At 40.7% G+C, this 26,994-nt stretch overlaps 2 protein-coding genes across 10 annotated transcripts in view; one reads left to right on the forward strand and one right to left on the reverse strand.

Annotated features, from left to right (window-relative positions):
• Positions 1–580: 580 nt before the first annotated feature.
• On the reverse strand, positions 581–16,578 carry CRNKL1 (crooked neck pre-mRNA splicing factor 1). Its single transcript, XM_047854177.1, has 14 exons — positions 16,417–16,578; positions 14,459–14,611; positions 13,327–13,418; positions 12,347–12,505; positions 11,712–11,878; positions 9,548–9,726; positions 8,231–8,401; positions 6,575–6,766; positions 5,800–5,859; positions 5,047–5,127; positions 4,029–4,268; positions 2,761–2,862; positions 2,070–2,318; positions 581–1,124 (listed from the first exon to the last, which is right to left on the reverse strand). The coding sequence occupies exons 1-14, from the start codon at positions 16,465–16,467 to the stop codon at positions 957–959; spliced, it is 2,064 nt and encodes a 687-aa protein (XP_047710133.1). The 5' UTR covers positions 16,468–16,578; the 3' UTR covers positions 581–956.
• Positions 16,579–16,617: 39 nt separating this feature from the next.
• Positions 16,618–26,994, forward strand: part of CFAP61 (cilia and flagella associated protein 61) — a 289,083-nt gene continuing 278,706 nt past the window's right edge. For 7 of the 9 annotated variants that reach the window (XM_047854160.1, XM_047854163.1, XM_047854162.1 and 4 more), the window contains exons 1-2: positions 16,618–16,690; positions 24,535–24,685. In XM_047854160.1, coding sequence (XP_047710116.1) covers positions 24,543–24,685 — 143 coding nt within the window. In that variant the 5' untranslated portion in view covers positions 16,618–16,690; positions 24,535–24,542. Of the gene's footprint in view, positions 16,691–22,933; positions 23,042–24,534; positions 24,686–25,065; positions 25,103–26,994 lie in introns of those variants that run through there. The other 2 variants (XM_047854161.1, XM_047854164.1) reach the window with 2 other exon arrangements.

Here is a 26,994-nt window from a genome sequence, read left to right on the forward strand (position 1 = left end):
CAGCATTGCTACTGGGGATTCAAAAGGTACAGTAGTATTTACAAGGCTCTGGGAAGCTGAACTACAAAAAGATTTGATTAATAAGATCCTTAATCTAGGATTTCCCAAATTTATTGGAGCAGGGGACACTTTTTCACAGCACGTTTTACTGTTCCTTAAGCCAATACAGAGCTCAACCAGTTTGGGAAAACAGATTACAGTTTAACTGAAATCTGACTAAAACGTTCTTGGTAAAGAGCCCTTGTTCAGAAATACACTATAAATTATTTCCGAACTAGTGTTTACAAAAGCAGGTAGCAAAAATGGCCACTGTTAAGAAGCTAACGGTGTTTAGATGTTAAATTCAAGCACATTCAATTCTACAAGGACAGAAGGAAGGGATTTAGGAAAGTGGCTTGGAATGAACACTTAACACTATATTCCTTTTCTAATTTAATCTTCAAAATGAGTGGCAGAAGCTCATTTTATGACTAAAGAAACTAAAAATAAAGGTTCAGTTATTTATCACTAAGTGGCAGAGCTGGGAATGGAACTCAAGTCTGTGTAACTCTGAAGACAGGAAAAAGTCACAGGTTTCAGATGAGTGCATGAAATATATTTATGAAGACAAGCATGAAAAAACCATACCTTACAAGTTACTGTAGAACATAACTTGAAAACTAGAAAAAGACTTTCAAAAGTCTGCAGGTCCATCTAAAATAGATGCTAAGCATTACCTCAATTAGATTTCCTAATGCATGATGTAGACAAATGTTTGGACTGATAAATCCAGCAGTTACAAAAATTACTTGCAACCCCTAAGCCAAGAGCATTTTAAAAATTACTCAAAAAGTAGCTATCAAAGATTCCAATCAATTCATTACTGGTGAAATATACAAAAACTTACAGGAGTCACAACAGTTCCAAACTATTAATTTATAAAAATAGTAACACACTTCTCAATATGAACAAGAACATCAGGATTCACTCTCATCAATGTCCTTATCTGGGTCTTGCTCAGCAGCCTCCTTTTCCTGTTGCTGTTTCTTCCAAAGTTTGGCCATGGCCAGGAGCTTGAGGTTGGGTTGGTTGGCAGCATCTTCGGGAAAGATGTAATCATAGTACTCTTCCCAGCCTGCATCAGACTACAGACAAAAAGTAAAACAATGAAAAGACAAGCCAACACATGGCTGAAATACCCAACTGCAGTTACTTTAAAGTGGAGAATTTTCACTGCCAAACCCAGAGTTCAAATTCATCTCATGTTCATCTTATGAAACAACATCAAAGCCCATCACAGCAAGAACAAGGGCTGGGCCTGCAAGATCGGGAGTGAACGAGTAGCTGTGGGGTTGGTGTTGCTGCAAGGGGAGCTCATGGAGAGCTAAACACCAGTGGAAGAAGATCCTAAAAATCAAAGCACAGCTCCTCTGTAGTCAATCAAGAAGATACTCTGTGTCTCCTCCTCCATCTTTCAGTCTTCTAAGATTTTAAATTTTTAAAGACTTACTTCATGTTTACCTGGTAGTGAGAGCTATAAATCTGTGCACTATTCTGACTCCCTGTCCTTACTGCCCATCTCCAGTCAGTCACTGATTTGGCTTCCTAAAGGTCACTGTAGTTCCAGCCTGTACCATCACTTGCTTACAACAGCCTCCCGACAGATTTCCTCTAATCTAAGCTCCTCGAGTATGCCTGCGGGAGATGCCAACTACTGGGGCGTGTCATTTTGTGCAGAACCGTCTGCCTACAGCTTACAAAGCCTCTGGATTGGGTCTGACTTAGAAGTTGAATTTCATTTCCCTCCACTCTGACCTCCTGCTTAATGTTCCAGAAATACCACACTACATGCAGTTCCTGGAATCAACCACCTCCAAGAGGCCTTTGCCAACTGTCTCCTATTCTCTAGCCTTGGGTGGACCATATACCATGCTCTCTGCTTCCATGGTAGCCAGACTACAACTGTCTTCTACTCCAGGCTGTCTTCCCATGCTCACATTGTAAATGGCACATAAAAGTACAAATTCGAAGTCAGATGCATTTTCGCTCATCTGACATGAGATGACCAGCTCTGAGGGCTCAGTTCTTACCCCATCATCAGCCTGGACCTTTCTTCTTTTCTTGACTTTCTCTGGCATGAGTTTGTCTACTCTCTCCTTATCTGATACTGTTCCAAATTCATCTTCAAAGCTTCGCCATGATTCCAGCAACATAAGTCTCTCTTCCTTTTCTTCGCAGTTTCTCATGGTTTTGTTAGCCTCTTCATAAATTTGTCTGCATTTAGCCAAACTTCCTTCTTTCCCTGAAGACAGCTCAAACTGGGCAAAGCTGATCCATACCTTATGAAAAATTATTATAGAACCAAATTAATAACCATGTCACCCAGAAAACATTCACGTAGTAACAATAACATGAATTTCTAGTTAATGATATCTGAACATACTAATAGGATTCCAAAGAACACACTGATTATATGTTTCAATAATGCTGAAGCAGTCTGCTTCTATATCCAAGTAAGTTTGAAAGAGTCTTAAAATCCTGAAAAGAGCTGAACTTTTTATTAAATCCTGTGATACTGAAGTTATTCCCATGCAGTATAAATACTGACTTGGTATAAGCTTTATATTGCAAAGTCCTCTGAGACTCACGGGCACCTTCTAAAAGCAAGGAAATCATTAAAAACAAAACCAAAACAGAACACTTAAAACACAGAAATAAAATATCTCCTTCAGGACTGCTGATTTAAGCAAAATCAAAGATCATCAACAGAGTGCAGGATACCTTGACATGCTGTGTTCGCTGAAGCAATCGTCGGTAAAGATTTCGTGTTCTCTCAGTTTCTTCCTGCTCAATTTCAAAGTCAATATATGATTTCCAAAGCACCTAATAAAGAGAACTTAGTCAGTCTTGACATTTAAAGAGCAACATGTCCCTAGCCAAAGCTGAGCTTAACTGCCACTCCAACCTAGGACATCCAGAAACCCAGGATTTCTATGAACAATTAAAGACTACGCAGCATGTGGACACAATAAAAATACTGGCATTTACAAGCTGAAATTTGGCTACAATTCTACATTATGAGATAAAAGGCTTTGGATTCATTTGTGGATTCTCTTTCAGAGTTTTTCAAATGCTGGACTTACCACAAAAAGCTCAGAGACTTGCCAAGTCTCCCAGACATTGCCAAGATCCTGTCACATACAACTGACGTTGCCAGGGACATGCCTAGGCCAGGATATACTGTTCTTACCTCCACTGTAAATTCCTTCATATGTCTGAATTCACTTCAACAACTATTCAGTAAGCAGCAGCCCACCTGCTAGGTACGGCCTGTCAGGGAACAAGGATGTAGTCACATGTGGCCTGGATGCCTGGGAGCTGAGGCCAACCGATGGAACCAATAACACATAAGGCCCTGACCTAGTGCAGCTGGTGAAGCCCAAGCCATAAAATGCAGAGTCACATTAGGGCAAGACTAATAAAAGGGCTGGGTGATTTCAGTGGCTCCTGGGAGATTCACATGGTGCTAGCTGTGGTTTGGCGCCACCTCGTGGCTCAAGTTTAAATACGGAAGGGATGATTTCAGGTCCTGTGGCAGGCAGAACAGTGGCAGTAGTAATTCCAGGAATATCCTGCTTTACATACAGCTTCTTTTGCTGGCCCGATCTGGGCAAAACTGTGCTAGGAGAATCTGGGGATGTGCAGTCTCAGCTTCCAGTTCTCCAGATGGGGCTGCCTGCTGCCTGTTTCCATCCCTTTAGTTAGCTTTCTGTTTGAGGAAAGGAGGCAGGGAGCCAGTCACAAACCCTATTATATCCCAACTCATCCTGGTGTCACAATGGGGTTCTGGGCCCTGGTATCCTACTTGAGGGTCCCCTCACCCCCATCCTTCTTCTGCTATCTCCCACACAGAAAGAACTAATCTGAGCAGACAAGACTACAAGTAAATTTACCTTTATAATGTGAAATGCACACACATTTAGATGGTTATCTAAAGCAATGCTGGAGAAGTATCTAAAACAAGATTATATTCAACTCGAGATCCTCACCTCCGGCATGTCTAAGCGTGGCTGACTGATGGCTAACTCATAGATTGCCCGGGCTCTCTCAATATCACCAAGGATTGTCTCTAACTCTGCAAACTTAATCCAAGAGGTACAATTTTCAGGTCCAAATTCCAAGAACTTCTCATAAAGCTTCCGGCATCTGTCAAATTCTCGAAGCTGCAGCTCCAATTCTATGTAACCTTTAAATAACTTGTTCTTTGGGCATTTGCCTATGGAAGTTCCCTGGAAAACAAAATGACCAAATCACTGGGACATGTGGGTTCAATCTGTGCACAGACATCACCAACCTATCCCAACAACTGTTCTTTGTTGCAGAAGAACATGACAAGCCACTCTTTCCCTCTGTGGTATCACAATGTCCACACTGGTTCTTGACAGAAGGCCAATGGAAACCCTCTACTTCCCCCACCAGTCAAGAGGGCCTATGCCCATTGGGGCCTGTTCAGCAAGAGAGTGTTTCAGAACTGTCTGCACAAGTACTCTGGATTTTACTTAGTATCTCAGGAGCATGTAGGGAATATGGACGTCAAATGGATAAAACGTCCCATAAGTGAAATGGTAATCATAGAATGAAATCTGCCTTGCTGCCCACAGCCAGGGCAAGAGTGGCTCGTAGAAGGATAACTGCATTTATACACAGTATTTAATCCTATCAAGACACTTCAGAATAACTGTTAAGAGGAAGGTGCATGTAACACCCCTGAATTTTGCACATCAGTCTATTAAAGAGCTGATTTAAGACCTAATGTGAACTAAGATCAGATCTTTCCAGTCTGAGTAAAGATCTGGTAACTGGGAGCTACAGATAAAGCTTCCAATATTAATTTACATTTTCACCCAATCCTTCTTCAAAGGCCATGAATTTTCTGACATGTCTCAGGCTATAAAGGCAGAACAATTCTGTGGCATTCTTAGTAGGAACTGTCCAGCTTGTAGGCACTGAGATTTAATTTTCTTCTCATAGAAGTCAATGATGCATCTCGATCCTTTCTTTACTCACCAAAGCTCTTCTGGCAAATGGTAAATTTTTCTGTCTTATTTCAAATTGTGCGTATAGTAACCACATCTTGGCAAATGTGAACTAGAAAACAAAAGCACAAAACACCTAAGAGAGTCATTTCAATGACACTGAAGTATGTCAAAAATTTAATAAAAGGCCACATGCGATTAGATTTCCCTACATATTCAGAGCGAAGACAGACGTGTTTTCTTGTTTTTAAGCAAATAGGATGTTTATTTCATAAAAGTTACAAACAGGAATCCAGGTACTTTATTGCACTGCATGGTCCTGCAGCCCCTGGTGTTTTGTGCATATGCTGGTGAGCAGAGAGAACACACCACCTCTATTCTAGAAGGTAACTCGGCCAACATCTCTACTTGTTTCTCATGCTGGGAAGTAGGGCAGAGATAACATCTCAATCATTTCCAAAACATGCACCAGGTGTTCACCCAGGCATGCATATGTCCACTCGGATGCCAACAAACACCTGTTTGTTGTTTCCTGCACGTGCTGTGTGCTCTCTGGATGTGCATCTTCCTCCATCCTCCTATGAATTTCTACATTATCTGTATTATTCATCACTTAACACAGGCTGTCCTCTCAACTAGACTGTAAGGTGTTTTCTGAGGCAAGGAGCATACCCGGTTCTCACTTGAGCCTAGCACAGCAAACTATTCAAACAGTAAGTATTACTCGCGAGAAACAGAAGTAGGATTTCGACAGTTTGGAATAGAACACTTATAGCAAACATACCTTTTTATGAGGGATTAATTCCAAAGAAGCTTGATATACCTGTCTCGTCCTCTCGGGATCCTGTATTAGGATAAGAAATTTTCACAAAATATTGAAGTCTGTTACTAATACTTTCTACTGATATTAGTAAAAATGTATACCCCCAACACTGAATATGTTTTTGCAAGTTGCTATTTTCAAACTCTGATTTAATCATTTATGATCAAAAGTGGACTACCTTTAGCCATCAAACTTTGATTAAAGAATCACCAACAATATAGCCATCAAACTCTGAGAGCTTCTCTGTAGAAAGGCTTTTCGCCTGATAGCACAAAGAAACAAAGATGTTTTATAGTCTCCATAGTAGAAAGCTAATCTTTCCCAATTAATTTACACAACTGATTTCTGAAAATCCCACTTGATCTTTACTAAAAACAAAGATGTGCAATCTAGCTGTGATCCCTACTGATGAGACAATACAGGGTATGATATGAAATTAAGCTAAGGACTGGTTCATTGTTCCAAGTCCAAGTACTAATCTTCTTGTGCCTCAGGTTTAAAACACAAAATACGATGGAACAACAACAAAAAAACCTTACCTGTGCCCACAACAGGTATAGAGAGTTTAAAAGGTTACAGAGAGAATACATAACTGTATGGCTGAGAACCTAAAACTAAATTCCTGTTTCTGGGACTGTAAATATCAGTTATCACCCACGGTGGCTGAGCTGTGGCCAAGCTGTACACGCAGGGCTGAGACAGCCATCAACAGCTGATGTGGGATTCCGTTTTTTACCTTTGCCTCCAATTCCTCATACAGCGCATAGTTGACCCACAGATAGATGTAGCGCTTCCAGTGCCGCTTCTCTTGAATGGGTGGCACATTGGCAATGGCTCTTTCATACACTTCTCGAACAGTTTCTGCTTCGGCATCACTTTCCACCAAGCGCAAGTAGTCAAACCACGCATCGTAATTGTGTGGATTAGCCTAGAAAGATGCCAAGTTTAATGAACAAAAATCAAACCAAGAGCTACACTTGCTGGACTCCATGAGGGTAAAAGAAGACACTAGATTGCCTTCTTATATTTTAGCAACTGTTTTTCTAGATTCCTCATCCTATCTCATTAAAACAAACAAACAAACAAACAAAAATGACTGAGATTTTATAAATAGAAAAGAAAAAGGAATATAGAGGAGAGATTATTAGCCAGGTGTCTCAGAGCAAGGTTGCTTTCATATACAAACACCAGCCCCAAGATAAGTACTCAATAATTAGATGCCTATTATAAATGTTTTTGTTTACATATGTGACTGCGTATCATTATGTCTAGATTTAAAATTACAGGGGAATTAAAGTTTATTTATTTATTTTGAGAGAGAGTGAGCATGAGTGAGGGAGGGGCAGAGAGAGGAGAGACAGAATCCCAAGCAGGCTCTGAGCTCTCAGTGAGGAGCCCGAGGAGGGCTCGATCCCATGATTGTGAGATCATGACCTGAGCTGAAACCTGGAGTTGGACGCTTAACTGACTGAGCCACCCAGGTGTCCCAAAATTACAGTGGAATTATAACCATGGTCACAATTGTGACACCTGCTCTTTTCAGTTAATAGTCATTTATCTTGAACATATCTTGCTGACCTCATTTAATACCAGATTCAGCCTTTTGTTTGGCCATATCCTAATTAATTTGACTAAGCAAAATATTTTAGATATACAGCAGACCGGTAAAGGAAAATGCTACGATCTTGAATTCAAATCAAAACAGTACATTACATGTGAAGAGATGAGAATGGAACTTTATCTATCTACATTTTTTGTTCAAGCAGTTAAGCTAAAAGGGAGTGTACAAAAACTCAAATCTCTGAGTTTGGCTAAATCTCTGAGTCTTCCTTCTTCAGAAATGAGTTCAAATGGATTCCCAATTTTAATGTTTATTTAATTTGAGTGAGTGAGTGAGAAAGAGGGAGAGAGAGAGGGAGGGAAGGAGAGAGAGAGGGAGGGAAGGAGAGAGAGAGGGAGAAAGGGAGTCAGAGTGTGAGCAGACGAGGGGCAGAGAGAAGGAGACACAGAATCCAAAGCAGGCTCCAGGCTCCAACCTGTCAGCACAGAGCCTGACACAGGGCTCAAACAAACCCACGAACTATGAGATCATGACCTGAGCTGAAGTCAGATGCTTAACCAACTGAGCCACCCAGACTCCCCAAATGGATTCTCAATTTCTGCTCAGGTTCTACAGTGCACAACCAGCAATCAACATGTGAGTGGCAGAGCAAACCTGAGTTGTGCTTGCTGGCCTTTTCCATCAGTCCTGCTTATTCCTATTGAAACAGCTGCCAATTACTGGGGACACATCACCAAGGGCATGATTCCTCCAAGCTCTCCCTTGCTAGCCCTCGCTTTACTGTAGCTGCTATAGTTACCCACATAGTTCAGCGTCCACGCCAGCACTCACCTTCACCTCTTCCTCATACTGGAATCTTCGCTTGCTCACAATGATGTCTTCAATACCCCGCCTATCACCAAATTTCTTCTCGAAGATGGTATAATTTTTAAAGAGTTCTTGGGCCTCCTGCTTTGAAATCCTATCCAGGGCATACTTGTAGATGACCCGTACCCTTTCAAACTAAAAGCAGACAGGCTGATTATTTCTACAACACAGTATCCTCATTTTACTCACAACGTGGAAAGTAATTATGACAGAATACATTGCTTGGTAGATTCTGAGGTCTCAAAGTGTCCAAGATAAAGACTTTTCTTCTCCCTCTTGTTGAGAGTATTCATTTCAGTCAGGACAGACTGGCACTCTCCTTTGAGCTCCATATTTAATACTGTCTACCTAAGGTTGTCGGTCGGATGTCAGCGTGCATCTCACAATAAACAGGTCCAAAACTGACCTCCTGTTTCTCACACCAAACCTGGATACCTCTGTCTTCCCAGTCCTGGTAAGCAACACCTACAGTCATGCACTTGCTCAAGCCCCAAACCTCCTGGGTCCTCCTTGATTCTTCTCCTTTCCTCATTCCCCACATTCACTACTTCAACGAGCCCTGCCACATCTGTCTCTGCAACAGAGCCCTTCCCTTCCTCCCTACACCCAAGCCATCTGCATTTCTTCCCTGGACCACTTCAAAAGCCTCCTCACTTCCCCTTCTGCCACCTTCTTCCCAATATGATCTCCACAAATAAGCTAGAGACTTTCCTTCGAATATAAATCCTGTCCTACCACTCTTCTGCTTAACACCCTTCACACTTCCCACTGGCCCTGGGACAGGATCTGAAGTCCTTATCACGATAAGTGTAAGACCCTGCATTTGGACCTCAGTGCATCTCGCTCGATTGTAGTATTTAAGTTACTTTAAAGAATTATTTCCATGTATAAGAATAGAACTGACTTATTTGTGGGGCAATCTTTGTTTTCATTTCAACTTCTGTTCTCTAAGCGCTCTGGGCTTTTGTTTTCCAGGTTTATTGCCTGTAGAGCTCTTTAGTGTGGAGACCAAATGACGAATTCTCAGTTTACACATAATACTCTTATCATTGATACAAAAGCTTAATTTTCAAGCAAAGCACAACACAATTAGGACAGTTTAATACGATTTATAATCGCTTGGCTCCCAATCTGCAGCTAAGCCACAAACATATACTGTTTTCTTTTAGAGATTTGAAAACATTTTTTCCAAGAGTAACATGGATGTGAACTCAGCGTGCACAATAAGTCATCTTTCCTAGGCTGTTATGCAATGTAATTGAGTTCTTCAAGTGTACTTACTTCTTTCTGATTTTCTTCAAATTTGGCAAAGGCAACATAAAGGTGTTCATCCATATGTTCATCTCCAAAGAATTCAACGGCTCTCTCGTACACTTTCCGTGCATGGGCAAAATAACCATGTTTTTCTTCAAAGCGGGCATACTTGATCCAATTCTTAACATCAGGGTGCACGAGAACAAGTTCAGGGGACTTAAGGAAATACCACGCAAGACAATGAGGCTTAAAAAAAAAAAAAACCCACCAAACCCAAACCCCCAACAATGCTAACTACAATGATAGGGTTGATAAAACATGGGCAAAGGCAAAGAAACACTAATCTAGGAGAGGGCCGTGTCTTGTTCACCCAACTTCCTCCAGTGCTGATTCAGTACTTCAGTAATGGGTACAAGTGAGTGTGGAGAAGTGAAAAACCTGAAGCCTGTTTATCAATGCCATCCTGAATAAGTCATTAAATTGTCCAAGACTCAAGCATTATCATCTGTAAATAGAGAAAAAGACCACCAACCAACCTCACTAGATGACTGTTGGCCTTAAAGGAGGAAATAGGTATAAAGCTCTTAGCAGATTTGGACCAAAAGAATGTGCTCAATGAATGGCACCTACTGTATTATATGCTCAGTAATGTTAATGTTTGAATTAATGATTAAGAAAAAAAAAGCACAAAAACAAAACTGCTAACTAGAGTCAGAAGAGAAAGGTTTTGCTTTATTTTTTACTTAAAAAAAATTTTTTTTTCAACGTTTATTTATTTTTGGGAGAGAGAGAGACAGCGCATGAACGGGGAGGGGCAGAGAGAGAGGGAGACACAGAATCGGAAACAAGCTCCAGGCTCTGAGCCATCAGCCCAGAGCCTGACGTGGGGCTCGAACTCACGGACCGCGAGATCGTGACCTGGCTGAAGTCGGACGCTTAACTGACTGCGCCACCCAGGCGCCCCTAGGTTTTGCTTTATTTTTTAACTGAAATGTAGTTGACATTAAAAAAGTTTTAAATTACCATTTTATTTCTTAATAGGATGTATCTATTTTTCTTCTACCTTGCTTGAGGAAATCGTGACTTCCAAAGTAGTAACACCTTCAAATATGACAATGATGTTAAGAGCAAAGGCTCAGAAGCTGCGGCTGGGCTCTGAGCCCACCTCTACCACCACCTGCGAGACCCTGACCTCGCTGCTTAGCCACTTCCGCCTGGATTTCCCATCCTGCACACTCAAGTGGATCCTGTGCTCAGGGCTGTCCTGAGGACTGAATGGTGATATTTGTAAAGTGCTTCCAGCAAGGCCTGGCACATAACAAGTGTCATAAAAGCTTCCGTTAAACTGATATTAAAATGTGCAGAGGTAATGGAGACCTTAAAATTACATATTAAAGTTGATTTTTGTTTATCCTGGTATTTATGTTCATCGAAGTCACTCTTACCACTTAATTTGCAAATACCAAATCACTGTTTCTAAGCAAAATATGTACACGGGCGCACATGCATGCACGTACCCACACACAAACCAGGCACATGCACACACGCTACCCACCACCCTATACAGATTATAATCTTAACCCGAAACACAGCTAATCTTGGCAGATTCTATTTCATTTTCATTCTTGTTTCAGAGAAAACAAGGTTCAGAAGTGTTAACTGACTCATCTGAGGCTGCCCCACTAACACATGCCAGAGAAGGGACTCGAACCCATCCAGCTGGCCCCGGAGCAGAGCTTCTTGCAATACACTCTGTTTCCCTCTGGTCTCCATCCTTTGGAAGGGCCTCCGGTAGTGCTAATGACCAACACCCTAGAAAAACCTAGGAAAAAAACCCTGGAGAGACAGGACTGGCTACAGGAGCCAGAGCCTTGGTGTGTCACTTTCCACAAGGAACCACAGCATTAACGCCAAAATATAAACAAACCCAAAGTTTCACTGGAAAAAAGCTCAATTACCCAGACTACGAACTTTTATTCTGACTGTCCTGTGTCTCTAGAAAATATATGTGTAGCTTACGAAGCTGGCTGAACTTGCATCTTTCGTTCCTGGCCCACGTTAATGACTGTTCATGCGCCCACACCATGACCACATTAACGACTGTCCCTGCGCCCAGACCGTGACTGCACCTCCATGGGACAAGTGGCACCCAGGACAGTAACCGCACCACTCGGACTGGCTGGAAGGATATATCGCTCGTAAATGGTGCGGGCCCGATCCACCTCTTTGTATCGTAGCTCAAAGTTGATGTAGGAGTGCCAGGCTTGCTCCTCAGGCTGCCACTCCATCCAGCGCTCAAACACCTGCCGGGCGCCAGCAATGTTCCCCAACATCTCTTCCATGTACGTGTACTTGTACCTTTAATAAAACCATCCAAAAATATGGGTCATCGTCAAAATGACTTAGGGAAAGAAAATAATCTCCAGCATTTGTAGTTTTAACTTTGTTAAATGTGAAGACTTAGGCCTTTATGTTCCCCAACAGCTAAATCGAACATGGTTTCTTATCAAAATACGGATCTGCAAGGATGAACCATAGGAAAAAAAGGTAATTTTTTCTTAAAAAATTGCTTAGTTCAACAAGATATTTCTTACATATAAAAGATTACAACCCAAATTGTAGTTTTGATTACACAAGCTTTATACATTGTGATTATGACTACATACTACATACTACAGACATGAAAAAGCACTTACAGAATGTTGAAAGAAAAAGTAGGACGTAAACTAAATATATACAATTACAACTACAGAAATAAAATAAATGCACAGAAATGCAGAACTTTTCTAGCTTACAAAAAGCTGCTTCAGTAGATGAGAAACCTACCAGAACTGGTTGACTCGAGGCAGAGTTGTTATGGCCCGGTCCCAGATATTTCGGGCATGGTTGACCTGGCGATTCTTCATTTCCATTTCTGCATATTTCAGCCAGAGTGTAATATTTCGGTAGTCTACATCTAAAGCACGTTCGTATATGGATCGAGCCCTTAAGAAGCCAGATTTGGAGAATGTCAAAGTAGCACACACAACATATGTGGCAACTATTTCAAACCACCTGCGGTGCCCTGCTATTTTATCAGGTGTCCACCATGAGCCAGGTTTTGGGTGTATAAAAGTGAAAAGACAGGTTTTCAGGAAGCTATAGACTCTTAGAGAAAGACAGACATGAATGTAATTACAATGCAATATAGTAAATGTTATAACCAAGCTTTACATTAGGAAGCAAAAGAGAATAAAAATATCTAGTGCAAAAGGCTAAATAATAGGTAACTCCAGAGTTGAGAAGTTGAGGAAAGCTCCAAAAGCCAAGGTGGGAGAGGGGGGGTGCTCGTTCCAGGCAGAGAGAAGAGCCTAGTGTAGGGCAAAGAGACACTGTGTCCTCAGGAGTGGCGAGTACACAGGCATGGCGGGGGCAGTGGGTGTGCCATGCCAGGAGAGTGCAGAAAGGCTGGGCAATAGGAAGAGCCAGGTGGTGACTTGTATTTTGTTGGTCAGCAGTTTCTGGAGGAACGATTTTTATTTAAAAGAATCCGAATACAGAGAAAGCAGAAGAAACTGCATTTCTCTGACTGTAGAGTGTGTGCTGGTGGTGACACCCACCTACAGCATCTCCTCTGTGGTCCCCCCAGGACTCTCCTACCATAGTGCCTCTGAGGCCCCTCAAAGGACCCTAGGGTTCCACAGAACAATTTAGAAAATTACTACCAGAGGTACACTCTTTTTCACTCATGCTTTACCTTTTCCTATTTCTTTTCTGTCTCTTAACTTACATCTTTATATATGAAACTATACACTCAGTAATTTTACCTTTGAATCTCCTTTAGACTCTCTTCCCATTGTGCATATTTTATCCAGTTACTAATCACAGTTCTGTTTTTTCTTATGTTATCTTCAAAAGTCTAGAGGAAGGGATAAAAGGGTCAAATTGAAGGGAAAAATAAGTAAAAATGACATCTTCATTTGTCCATTAATCCTGTTCTTTTTTAAAAAATGTTTATTTATTTGTTTGAGAGAGAGAAAGCAGGGGGACAGAGAGAAAATCCCAAGCAGGCTCCATGCTGTCAACACAGAGCCTGACATGGGGCTTGATCCCACAAACTGTGAGATCATGACGTGAGCCGAAATCAAGAGCCTTACACTTAACCAACTGAGCCACCCAGGCGACTCCATTAATTCTGTTCTAAAAAGATTTATTCATTTTGTTGTTATTTAGGAGAAATTACATCCTGGAATCCTTGGGAAATAAGAAACTCATAATGAAGGTTATAATCTCAAGTGTTTCTTTAAAGTCTTACATGCAAGCAAAGAGAAAAACTTTAGATGTACAGAATTATTAGCAAAGTTGTTGATATCTTTTCTTATTACTGATAATAACTAACTGATCCTTTAATATACTCTATACTTATTCCTAGTATAAAAATGTTTTTGACTACTATTTCACTCCTCTCAGTAACATCTCCAAATTTCATACATCACTCTTTAAACATCACTAATAAGTAAATACAACAGGGTTAGTGGTTTAAAACTACTCTCTAGAGTGAGGATTCTAGGGTAAGGAGGTCAGATCCCCAAGTCTTTTCATGGCTCTTTCCCAGGTCTTAAATCCTACTGCAGAAAATGGTAGAGTACACAATGCGGCCTTGGTTAAATCCAGCCCCTTACAGCTGTCACACGTTTCACTTGTTAAACTACCACCTCTTTGGTTAAACTACCAAAAATTATGTCTCTGGTGGATTTAATTTCTTTATACTTTTAAAGATAATTCATGGTATATTTTATAAAGTTAAGCAAAATGCAATTATCTGGTAACCAGAAGTCACACTACTCATGGGGCTAGAAATGATAAACTATTCTTATGCTATTGCCTCTCTAACCAATGAGGAACTCTGCAAACTCTGACAATGTTATTAACAGACTGGAAGGTATCACCTTGACTGACCTTCCTTTTCCTTAGTTTGTAATCATTTAACTCTTCTTCATCTGTGATCTTCTGTTGAGGTGGAGGTGGAAGAAGCTCAAGTTCTCTTTCTTTAGCTTCTCTTAAGAGTTGTTCGGCAGTTATCTGTACCTCAGCCGGGGCTTTGTTTTTCACCTTTTAAGACAGAAGACATTTCCATTTTTAATAGATGCTCATCACACAAGGTTAGGAAAACAGACATTTTTTGGGGTGTGAACTTTTTAAGTATTATTACCAGATACTCTCTTTGTACAACATGTTTTCATTTCTCTATGAAAGTAAACACAATGTTTTCTTTCTTATGCATGGGATCTATTACAAAGCCATAGGTAAGTCTTAAGAGAAAAGATAGCAAGAATACCAAGTGTCCCCTTTTAGATTAGTATAATAATAAACTTTGAGGTTCCTTAGGTAAAATTCTCACTAGAGGTTTTATCAAGATGTGTGCCACATCTTATCTAGTGTTACAACCTCTATTTAAAAAATTTTTCTATTAATGCCCCAGGTGAACGATAATGTCTCAAGTTGCGTTTGGTTTTTCATGGCATTTCAAATCAAAGATAATATTCAGTAACTTCCCATCATTAGACTGTAAGTTTCTTGAGGTCTTAGAGCTGCCCAACACAACACCCATGAGCTAATGCAGTGAGTCCAAACAGAGATGGGCTGTGAGGGTAAAATATAAACTGGATTTTGAAGACTTAGCATGAAAAAAAACAAAACTATCGAAGTAAATTTTCCATATTGATTACATAATGAAACAGCAATATCTTGGAGATACAGAGTTAAAGATAATACACAGTTAAATTAATGTCACCTGTTTTGACTGTTTTTTTTTCATTTTTTAAAAATATTTATTTATTTTTGAGAGAGAGTGAGTGAGCGAGCAAGGGAGGAGCAGAGAGAGGGAGACACAGAATCTGAAGCAGGCTCTGAGCTGAGCTGTTAAGCACAGAGCCCAATGCGGGTCTTGAACTCATAGACCATGAGATCATGACCTGAGCTAAGTCAGATGCTTAATCATCTGAGCCACCTAGGTGCCCCTTAACTGTTTAGTGTAGCTGTAGGAAAAGTTAAATTACAAACGTAGCTCACATTATATTTCTATTGGACCACGGGTGACGAATCAAATTTTATGGAATTGAATTATAAGACACATTAATTGTTTAATGCCACATGAGGAATCTCAAAATGATGCTAGCTCATATGTAATCACAGATAATGTGCTATGTGATGTATACGCATTATCTCGGGGAATTGTCTAAATGAGTATGTAAAGGACAAGCTCAAGAGAGCCATCTGGGCTGGAGAAACAGACTAGAGTGAGGGCATCTGCAAAGGCTCAGGACAAAGCCTGTCATGTATTAAGCACTAAGTATCAGCCACCCATGGAAATACCAGATAACATCAAATTTATTGTTTAATTAACTTAATGCCGCTACACAACGCATGCCCTCTCTTTCCTTCAACAATCAGCTGGGCTAACTCCTTGTCAGTCATCAAGTGTCAGCTTAAATATCACTTCCCCAGCAAAGTTTACTCTGCAGACCCCTCACACAACTATTCCATGGCATATTCTACGCTGCAGAAGAGCATTTGGCAAGGTTGCAATTTTACACTAACTCGTGTCTTATTTGAGCACTGCTCGTCGCCCGCGTTAGATCATAGCTTCCCAGCTCCTAGCGCACTAATTTCTGCCAAATGACCCCACTCCTTCCCCAACAAAAACACCTCCCAGAACGAAGGCCACGACGGCTCGGGAATGCTCAGGAGTGACAAAAGCCTGCCCCCAACCACCGGCTGACCCCTCCTCCTTCCCCTGGGCTCGCACAGGGTAGGCCTGCTCCTGGCACCACACCCTCTCCCGCCGCAGGCCCCACGGAGGTTGGAACAGCCCCTCTCCCGGGCCTCCTCCCACAAAGCCCCTCGCGGTCGCCTACCTTGGCCACTTTGGGAATCCTCTGTTTCCCGGCTGCGGTGGAGGCCGCCATGGCTGCAGCAGCAGACCTCAGGCCAACCTGGACCCCAAAAATAGGCCCGAACACTGGCTGGAACCCCAAAGCGTTCTGACAACAACCGGGATCCCGGAACAGGAAGCGGAACTAGCTGGTATGACCTTTGACTTCCCGCACGCGTCTTGACGCAGTTGTAACTTCGTTTCTGTGGTAACCAGGCTGAGCGTCCTTCTCTGAGCGCCGCATCGCAGAGTTGCAGGTGAGATGGGTAGCGCTGGCCACCCAGCGGGATCGGGATTCAGGGCGTCAGGGACGCACCCCAAATCAGTCTCCGAGACTGGGATGACTGTGCGAGGACGGGTGGGTCTGTCGAACCGTGGCGCCAGGGAAGGGGAATGGGAACAAAGCTCGGGTCCGGACGCTTGGGGGCGGAGGGAGAGAGGCCGGCCAGAAAACTACCATTCCCAGCATGCTAAGGGGGCGAGCTGCTGGGTTCCTAGGTAGCCCGGCGCCGCGTTGCCTTCTAGACTTTGTAGTCTCTGAGGTCCAGTCCTTTTCCTTTCTGGACAGTTGTGCACAAATAAACTTTAAGGCTTGTAATAAAAAATAACTGAAGGTATTTTAAAACCAGATAATAGAAAAAATTAAAATGAATCATCAGAGTACTGACAAATAAGCCATCCTTGTGGTCAGATAAACAGATGTTTAAATTTTCTGTGAATATGTCATAATTACATAAATTCTCTTAGCCTCAATGTCCTTAACTATGAGACTAAAATAATAGTATATATTTTATCAGCATTAAGGACAAAATCTATGTAAAGTGCTCGGTAAATGATAGGTGGTATAATTCTTGACCTGTCTTCAAAACAGAAAAATTATATGCAAGAAAATGGTTGAGAATTAAAAAAAAAAAAAAGACTTTATCTTTTACAGTAGTTTTAGGTTCACAGAAAAGTTAGATGAAGGTACAGAGAATCCTATTTCTCACGCCTGCCATCCCTCCTCCCCCCACTGTCAGTATTCCCCACCAGAGTGGTACATTTGTTACAGCTGATGAACCTGCACTGACACATCATTATCACCCAAAGTTCACAGTTAACATTAAGGTTCACCCTTGGTGTTGTAGATTCTATGGGATTTAATGGCCTATATTTACCATCACAGCATGGTAAAGAACAGTTTCACTATCCTAAAAATCCTTTGTGTTCCATCTATTTATCTCTCCCTCCCCCTTTGCCTCCTGCAACCACTGATTTTTTAAAAATTGTCTCCTTAGTTTTGCCTTTTCGAGAATGTCGTATCATTGGAGTTGTATAGAATGTAGCCTTTCCAGATTGGTTTCTTTCACTTGGTAGTATGCATTTAGGATTACCCATGTGATTTCATGGAGTGAAAAACTCATTGGTTAAGAAATTTTGACAGTTGCAAGTCTCCTTTGGTGTTTAGGAAAAATATTTTTAAATATGTGTGTGTGTGTGTATATGTGTGTGTGTATTTTATGTATCTAGAAAAATCATGTCTACCTCTATAAGAAGTGATTCTGGAAAAAAAAAAAACTAGGCTGATTTCCCAAACTGAAGTCATTTGTAACCAATATAAAAATATTTTCCATAGCTTTGTACTACCTACATTATTATTTAAATATTTATAAATAATCTCACTTTTCAAATTCTAAATGAACTGAATGTGATTTTATATCACTATAATAAAGTCACCTAACAAAATAAACAAATAGCTTTTAAGACAAAAAGATGTTTCCCTTAAGTAATTTCCCTTCAATTTGTAATTATGCATAACTGATTTAACAAAGTTTAATGTTAATCATCTCTAGCCTCCTCTCAGAGACATAAACACCTTAGAATGTTTTATTTCTGATTGCCCTCCTTCCATCCTACAAGTTTTTATTGTCTGGTAATTTAACGCAGTTTTTTTGTTTTAATTTTTTAAATGTTTTATTTTATTTATTTATTTATTTATTTATTTATTTATTTATTTAGAGACAGAGGGACAGAGCACGTACGGGGGTGGGGGAGGTGGGGTGGGCAGAGAGAGAGAGACACACAGAATCGGAAGCAGGCTCCAGGCTCTGAGATGTCAGCGCAGAGCCGGATGCAGGGCTCTGACTCGTGAACTGCGAGATCATGACCTGAGCAGAAGTTGGACACTCAACCGACTGAGCCACCCTGGGTGCCCCTGCAGTTTTTGTTTTTTAAGCAAAATTTATCATTTTTACTTTTCTTGTTGCCATCAATGCTTCTTTAGATACACCTGCATGTTTACTTTTCTCTCTCCAACCTTTTATCTTACGTTTCATTCCTCTCTGATTTTAATTTTATTCTTCCCAGTACATCTTATAGGAGTTCTTTCAATCAGATTCTTTGGTAATTTCTTTCTATCTGTAGTAGATTTTCTTTTTTTAACCTCCATCTTTTAATGATTGTTTAGCTAGGCATAGAATTCTAGGTTAATAGCTGTTTTTACCTTTGCTTGCACGTGCATATGCGCATGTGTGCACACACGTGTGACCAGAGGAGGGGCAGAGAGAGAGAGAGAATCCCAAGCATACTCCACGCTGTCGGCATGGAGCCCAGCTCAGGGCTCCATCTCATGAACCATGATACGATGACCTGAGCTGAAATCAAGAGTCAGACACTTAACGAGCTGAGCCACCCAGGTGCCCCTACCCTTACCTTTATGTTTTTTTTTTAATGTTTGTTTTTGAGAGCCTGCAAGTGGAGGAGGGGCAGAGGTAGGGGGACAGAAGATCCAAAGTGGGCTCTGCACTGAAAACGGAGAGCCCGATGCGGCGCTTTAACTCACGAACCATGAGATCATGACCTGAGCTGAACTTGGACACACAACTGACTGAGCCATCCAGGTGCTCTCCCCTGCTCCCCGGCTTATCTTTACCTTTTTAAAGATACTATTCTGGTGGTTGGGAAGCTCTAGCCCATAAGGCAAATTCAGTCCATCGGCTATTTTGTATGACCCATAAGCTAAGAATTTTTTAAAAGACATTTTTAAACAATTGAAAAAAACCAGAAGAATATTTTAGGACACACTAAAATTATAGAAAAGTCAAACTGCAGTGTCCATGAGTAGAATTTTATTGGAATACAATCATGCTCATATTGTGTTCATATTGTCTCTGGCTGTTATCATGCTGTAATAGCAGAGCTGCATAGTTGCACAAAGAACATGTGGCTCATGAAGCCTAAAATATATATCATCTGGCCTTTTGCAGAGGGAGTTTGCCAACCCATGTACTACTGGCTCCTATTGTTGCTGATGAGAAATATATTCTTAGTCTAATTATTATTCTTGCATAGGCAGTTTCTCTTTTATCCAGTCATTTTCAGGCTTTCTCTATTTTTAGTGTTTTGTAATTCCACTACTATATATTCAGGATTTATTTTTACTTTCCTGCTCAGACTGAGGATTCAGGTCTTTCATCAATTCTAAAAAAAAAAAAAAAAAATTAGCCAGTATTTTCAAACAATATTTTATTTCTTTATTTTTTGAATTCCTATAAGACATTAATGGAATTCCTCTAAGACACAGATAATCTTTTTCTTCTGTCTTACATGTCTCTTAACTGCTTTCTATATTCTCTATTTCTCTGTGCTTCGTTCTAGATAGTTTCTTCATAACTGCCTTCCAGTTCATTAATTTTCTTCAATCTTGTCTAATATGTTTTTAACCCATCCAATTAGCTTAAAGTTTAATGATCATATTTTCCATTTTTAACGTTTCTGTTCTTTTTCATAATTACCTGTTCTCATGACTTTTCTCTATATGTATTTCTAATAATTGTAAAGATACTTATTTCATTGTGTCTTCCACAGTCTATTATCTGAAGTTCTTGGGGACTTGTACACTACACAGGTAGTGTGGATTGGGGTGCACACCTACTTTGATCTAGGAGTTGGATTCCTCACAGCATTTTTGTTTTCTTCTGTTTTCTATCCAGAGCTATCAGTAGAGAAAGCTTCTTTGTCACTTCCGTAGGCTAGTAAAGTTCGTTTTTTTAGGCTTCTCATTTACCGAGAGGTCCGCCCCTCCAAAGTCCAGGTTGTATACATGGTTTGACTTTCAGTTCTCAGTTTTGAATGAGGCACCTGGTCTCCCCATGGGGGGAAATTGAGACTCTTGCCCCCAGGGCCTGTATCACATTTGATCGCTCCCTGAGCCACTGCACACAAAGTCATTGCCATCTGGGTGGAGGATTTCCCTTTGCTCTCTCTTCCTTCTTTCCATGTTTCCTTTTCCCCCAAAGCTCAGCTCTGTAATTATACTTTCTTATTTTATTCAATTTTTTTGTATATTTGTAGCATCAACTTACGACATCATGTTTCACAAACAGGTTGTCTCTTTCCAGTTTTGCTTTTAAGTTCAAACCAAAACCAGGAATGACAACATTTATGGCTAGCTTTACAAGAGTCTAGACATTATTAAGGTCTGTTTCCACCCAAAGTAGGTAAAAGATATTTGCAAATATGAAAATCTGTTGTCTCTACTAATGTCACGTCTTTGTAGGAGGCACCTAATTTCACATTCACAGGGGCTGTGGAAAATATTACTGAGTGTTTAATTGCTCACATGGTAGTCAGTCAGGTTCTGATTGCCTCCTTTGAGATAATACCATCATTTTATTCCTTGGTAATGCTTCTCCCAGATTTGGAGTGAGAAGGCCTTCTGTTGAGACACCCTGCATGGATTATCTTCCTACTGGTCTATGGTGCCCATCCAATGTGTACTGTGTGTGTTTGATCCCTTAAGGTAGAAGGTACTATCTGAAATTATACACATGCCAAACCCCAAAGAGAGGAGACTTCAGCTGGGAATAAAGGATTTCACACTAGGATATCAGATGAAAAAGTTCTGGAGATGGATAATGGTGATGATTGCCCAAAAATGTGAACTTAAACATCATGCCCCTGAACGGTACACTTAAAATGGCAAAAATGACAAATTTTTGGTTATGTGTATTTTGCCACAATAAAAACAATCATGATTTCAGTCATATTTTTATATATGTATATATATGTGTGTGTGTGTGTGTGTGTGTGTGTATGTGTATATATGCATATAATGTTTTTCATAGTGAGAAGGTATTATGCATTGAGAAGGTATAATGAAGAATGCATTGCTGTATTTCAAAATAATTTTTTAAAATTAAATGTTAAGAAATATTGACATTAGAGTTAGAACATGAAGTCAGGAGCACCTGGGTGGCTCAGTCAGTTAAGCATCCAACTTCGGCTCAGGTCATGATCTTGTAGTTTCTGAGTTTGAGCCACGCATTGGGCTCTGTGCTGAGTTCGGAGCCTGGAGCCTGCTTTGGATTCTGTCTCTCCCTCTCTTTCTGCCCCTCCCTGCTCACACTCTTCTCTGTCTCTCTCAAACATTAAAAAAAAAAAGAAAGAAAAGAACATGAAATCAGCTCATAATAGCAGCTAGGCTATGTAAAGCCCTCTTAGAAAGGAAATGTTGTCAGGTCATTAAAATTTAGCTGCCACTTTATTAAAGGTGTGTTCATTTATCTAAGAAAGAATGTGTCTTTGCAAAGGGGATCAATTGGTCCTGTGGGTGTCAACAATGTAGAGATGCCCAGGCAAACTGGGAAGATGCCACCTAAGCATTACCCATCTCTGGTTTCCTTGGCTTCAAATCTCTGCAGTAGATGAAGTTCCCCCAGACCTTAGGAGCTTTGAGTGACTTCTTGATGTCCACTATTTTGAATCCTGAGAATGTCCATGCTCAATAGTAATAATGATGATATGGCTAATATTTACCAAGCACTTAACTACATGTCAAACACTACTTTCAGTGTTTTGTATATAATAACTCATTTATAAAACCCTTTACAGTATGTATAGTATCTCTGATTTACAGATAAGAAAACTGAGGCACAGAGAATTTTAGTAACTTGCTCAAGGTTACACAGCTAATAGGCTATAGAAACTGGGTCTCATCCCTGGTACTCTGATTCCACAGACTGTGTTCTTGGCCTTAGCCCCATGTAAACCACCTTCCAATAACTGGGCTTTCCATGTGGTGGTCTGTGAGGACAGAGTGCATGGATGGCCTTGCCATGGCACAGGTGGAGGCTAAACCAGCTTAAAGAAATGTTTATTTATTTCTATCTTCAGAGTATGAAGAAAATTTTGAGCCAATCTTTCTGATTTTGGACATGTTATATAAATATCAAGGTTTTCTTCCCTTGCAAATGTGAAGATCTGCCATTCTGAGCTCACATTTTCACAAGGCTGGAGCTGAGAGTACATGTGCCCCCAGTTCATCTCAGCCACCCTGATACCAAGGCTGCAAGAAAGTGGCCAGATAGCACACCTTGTTCTCTCAAAGGAGAGGAAATCAGACTTGTATTTAGCTTACATGACTTGTTTGTTAACTGTCTGGGCTGCAGAAACATCTAGACTGCTTGGCTGTTGACTTTCCCATTGTAAATGAATAAATTGGCATTTTGGACTCTTTTCAGTTTCAGTGAGCTTGGACAATGTAGGGCATCTGGGTTTGCTTTGCGGGGGCTAATGGAGGCCCCTGCAAGTTGAGGGTGGTATGAATTCACCAAGGAGAAAGCCACTGGGTAAGGATTCTTGGCTGCCACTTGCTATCTTTCTAAGTTCCCTTGCATGACCCCACACCTTGCACCCTTACCCATCTGAGTGTTGATGGTTAAGAGCAGTCAAACTGCAGTTAATGTGAACACCAGTGGACCGTGAGGGCAGGGGGACCTTCACCCACAGAGACAGCCTGCAAGCTACTTAAACAGGGGGAATGACAGGGAGTTGGACTAGAAGCACATGCCAAAGGTTCTGTTTCTGACCAAACATACGTGTCCTGAGGCAAGTCACTTCACTTCATGGGCCTCAGTTCCCTCATCTGACAAAGGAGGAGCTGTCTCAGACCCCTGCAGTGCTCAAGTTCTTTGGTACCTTGGCACATTGAAAACTGCAAGGACATCTCTAAACAACAGCAATAACAAAAAGTCACACGATGTAACATTGTGTTTTGAAAGAAAACCATACACACTATGTAATCCCACTTATGTGACGTGCAACAATTGGCCAAGATCATCTATGTGATCGAAGTCTGAATTATGGTTACCTTTAGAGGGGCGAGTGAAATGGGGGCTGCCGTGAGGTGTTGGGAGTGCTCTATATTGTTCCTAGGGTCCTAGGGTGAAAATTAATGTGCCTGTTTTGAGCATAGTGGCCAGTATCTAATAAAATTATTTTCCCTAGGAGAAAAGAAAGGAGGAGAAAGGAAGGAACGGAGGGACAGACAGAAGGAGGAAGGAAATAGACACACACACACACACACACACACACACACACACACACACACACACATTGAGACGTTAAGAGAATCAGTTTGTGGCCTGCTGTTCCTGTCAGCAGCATTCCCCAAAGTGTCCCTCTGGAACATTAAACTCTCCAATGTTGCTGTCATTAGAAATTTTTCTCAGAAAGGGTGTGGGAAAGTCTGGGAAAGGAGATACTTTATTATGGAACTTCTCAAAGACTTTTATGGGCATAGTGGTCCCTCAGGAAGGCCATCATAAGCAGCATTTCCTACACTTAATTGACCAAAGAACTTTTTTTTGTCTCAAAATATCTCTCAGGACTGTTGCTTTTCAGGGCTACAGTTTGGGGAACTCTATTTGGAACATGGGCAGAAGCTGTCAGTATTTCCCCTGTAACTTGACCACATGCCATGGTGGCCAATTAAATAAAGAGGATTCTGAATCAGTAATAACTCCTTTCAATGTTTTTCAATCCTATTGTTAGAATATTTTAAAGCAGCTTTGTTGGAAACAAAGAGTACAGTTGCAGACATTTCTAGATGAGCCAATTCTCAGAAACATCATTCTCCTGGAGAGACACACATTGGCTGGTTTGCAATGGCAGTCGTTCGTCATAGCCAACCCCCAGGGGAAACTGTCCCATCAGCACTGAAATACTATGTTCATTCTGACCATACGGAAATTGAATTCACATCCAGTTTTGTAAGTACTGTAACTGGATGGGCTTGTCATCTCAGATTAACAGTGGACTGTTTTCTGTTTTTTTGGGACAGGATAAAAAATGTCAGTACTCACTTCACCAAGAGGAAAGGTAGAAGTGGTTCATTGCCGAAGAACAGAATCACAGGATATTTATTGTATCAAAAACCTCATTAGAAAATTTACCCAGAAGCTGTTTGGGAGGCTAAATATCATCTATCTTCTGTAAGTATGTAGCTAAGTAACCTAGGAATATTTATCAATTTTATCACACACTAGAAGGGACCCAACTCCTTTGTCTTTATGGGGCTTATGATCAGGAAGTGAGCAGCAAGAAAATCTATTCCTGTGGAGCAGAAGATCTCCAGGAACAACCAACCTCTAAGTTCCATAACAGCCTGCAAAATGAAAGGGTTTCTCATGGGCTTTGGATTCAGGCAAACTTGGGTTCAAATCTCAACTGCCTCTCCCACTAGTAGAATCTTGGGGTAAGTTAATAATATCAGCTGCCAGTTTTGAGAATTTATTTTCTGTCAGGTTCTGTGTTTTGCCAATATTGTCTTATTTGCAACGCTGAGGTAGACACTATCCTGCCCATTTTACAGATCAGAAAATGGAGGCCTGCCGAAGGTCAAGCAGTTAGTAAGTAACAAAGCCCATATTTGCTCTTAACCATTGTTATTAAGTGTTCCTCTAAACTTCAAAATACACATAGATTTTTTTCTCTGTTTTTTTTGGGGGGTGGGTGGGTGGGGAGGAAACACCAGAATATAAGTATCCTATAATCTATTCCTTATTATTTTTATTAAAAAAGATGAAAAACAGCTCAAGTATTTTGAATTTTATAAAGCTTCATATTAAATACAACTGAAATGTTTAAACAAAGGCCAGCCTAAGACATTAAAATTTGTAGTTTCTGGTGATCACACTGATGAATGTAATGTGAATTGACACAGTTTTGTGGTAGAGCATTAGGGCAACATGTATAAAATGCTTTAAAAAATATCTATGTATATCAATGAAATTATTCCACTTTTTAGCACTCTGGTGGATTGAAAACCTTAACAATGTCCTCTGGAGGGAAACAACATGTCGATACACCCCACACATGCCAACCCAAAAGTTAAGGACTGTGCAGAGAACATTATCAAAATGAAATCAGAAACTGTAGGAAAATAGGGGCGCCTGGGTGGCGCAGTCGGTTAAGCGTCCGACTTCAGCCAGGTCACGATCTCGCGGTCCGGGAGTTCGAGCCCCGCGTCGGGCTCTGGGCTGATGGCTCAGAGCCTGGAGCCTGTTTCCGATTCTGTGTCTCCCTCTCTCTCTGCCCCTCCCCCGTTCATGCTCTGTCTCTCTCTGTCCCAAAAATAAATAAACGTTGAAAAAAAAAATTTTTTAAAAAAAAAAAGAAACTGTAGGAAAATAGCAGGAATCAATGCCACCCTCTCCTTGAGGATTTTTGCTACATTCTAGAAATCTCCTGCTTCTGTTTTGACACCTTTGCAAAGAATGTAAGGTAAATGCTCCCTCCACCTAAGGAGGGAAGATCCTTTTGTATAAAATTGGGTTGTTCATTGTAAGGATGAATGAGACATCAGCTCACTCCTGAAGTGCGAAAGTTAGAAAACTAGCCTTTTCAACTTCAGCATGGAATGAAGGGGGACAAATCCTTCAAGAATTTGTAAGCATGTGTTGATTTGAGTTCCATGCTAATTATCTGTGTGGCTTGAAAAGCTTCAAAACTTCCTAAATAATGAGTCCATTTTCAGACAAAGACTATGTTCATTTACCGATAGACTGAATAAAGGGAATAAAGTGGTGAATTAGATTAAAAGTGGTCACAGATTAGTAGTGTGTCCAGGAAACTGGTTGAAATAATGAAAATCAGGTCTGAAGGATGGAGCTTCAACTCAGACTTTAAATAATACTCATAGATGGAGTTGTAAGTGATACACGCTCGCAGTCAAAAATCACAAATATACGAGGTAACAGGCACCGTTAGTGAGAATCAACAATATACAGCAGAATCAGACTCTCAAAGACTTCAGATGTGAGTTCAGTCAATGAATATAAAATAACTATGTTTACTACATCTAAAGTGAAAAGATACATTTAAAAAGACCAAAAAAGTGAATAATGAGATTTGAAAAAAAAGTCAAACCATCTAGAATAGTATAGTTAAAATTAAAAGCTCATTGGATGACTTAAACATTGTAAAAGACACAGGTGAAGACAGAAATAGCAAATGGGGCAGGGAGGGGGGGGCAAATACCAATAAAATATCCAGATTCAGTGCAAAGAGACAGGCAAAAAGGTAAGAATGGAACAGTTAACAGTTGGATCTATTCAGACGTCTAGAAGGACATGATGGGCAGTGGAAAAGGCCAATATTTGAAGAGATTATTGCTGACAGCTATAACTTTCCAAATTGTTGAAAAGCACCAATTCTTAGATCCAGAAAACTGGATCCCGAACAGGATAAACACACAGAGAATTCCTCAGCTCATCATAATGAAACAGCAACACATCAAATC

Source organism: Prionailurus viverrinus, chromosome A3 (assembly GCF_022837055.1).
Source record: "Prionailurus viverrinus isolate Anna chromosome A3, UM_Priviv_1.0, whole genome shotgun sequence".
In the NCBI taxonomy this organism is placed as follows: Eukaryota; Metazoa; Chordata; class Mammalia; order Carnivora; family Felidae; genus Prionailurus; species Prionailurus viverrinus.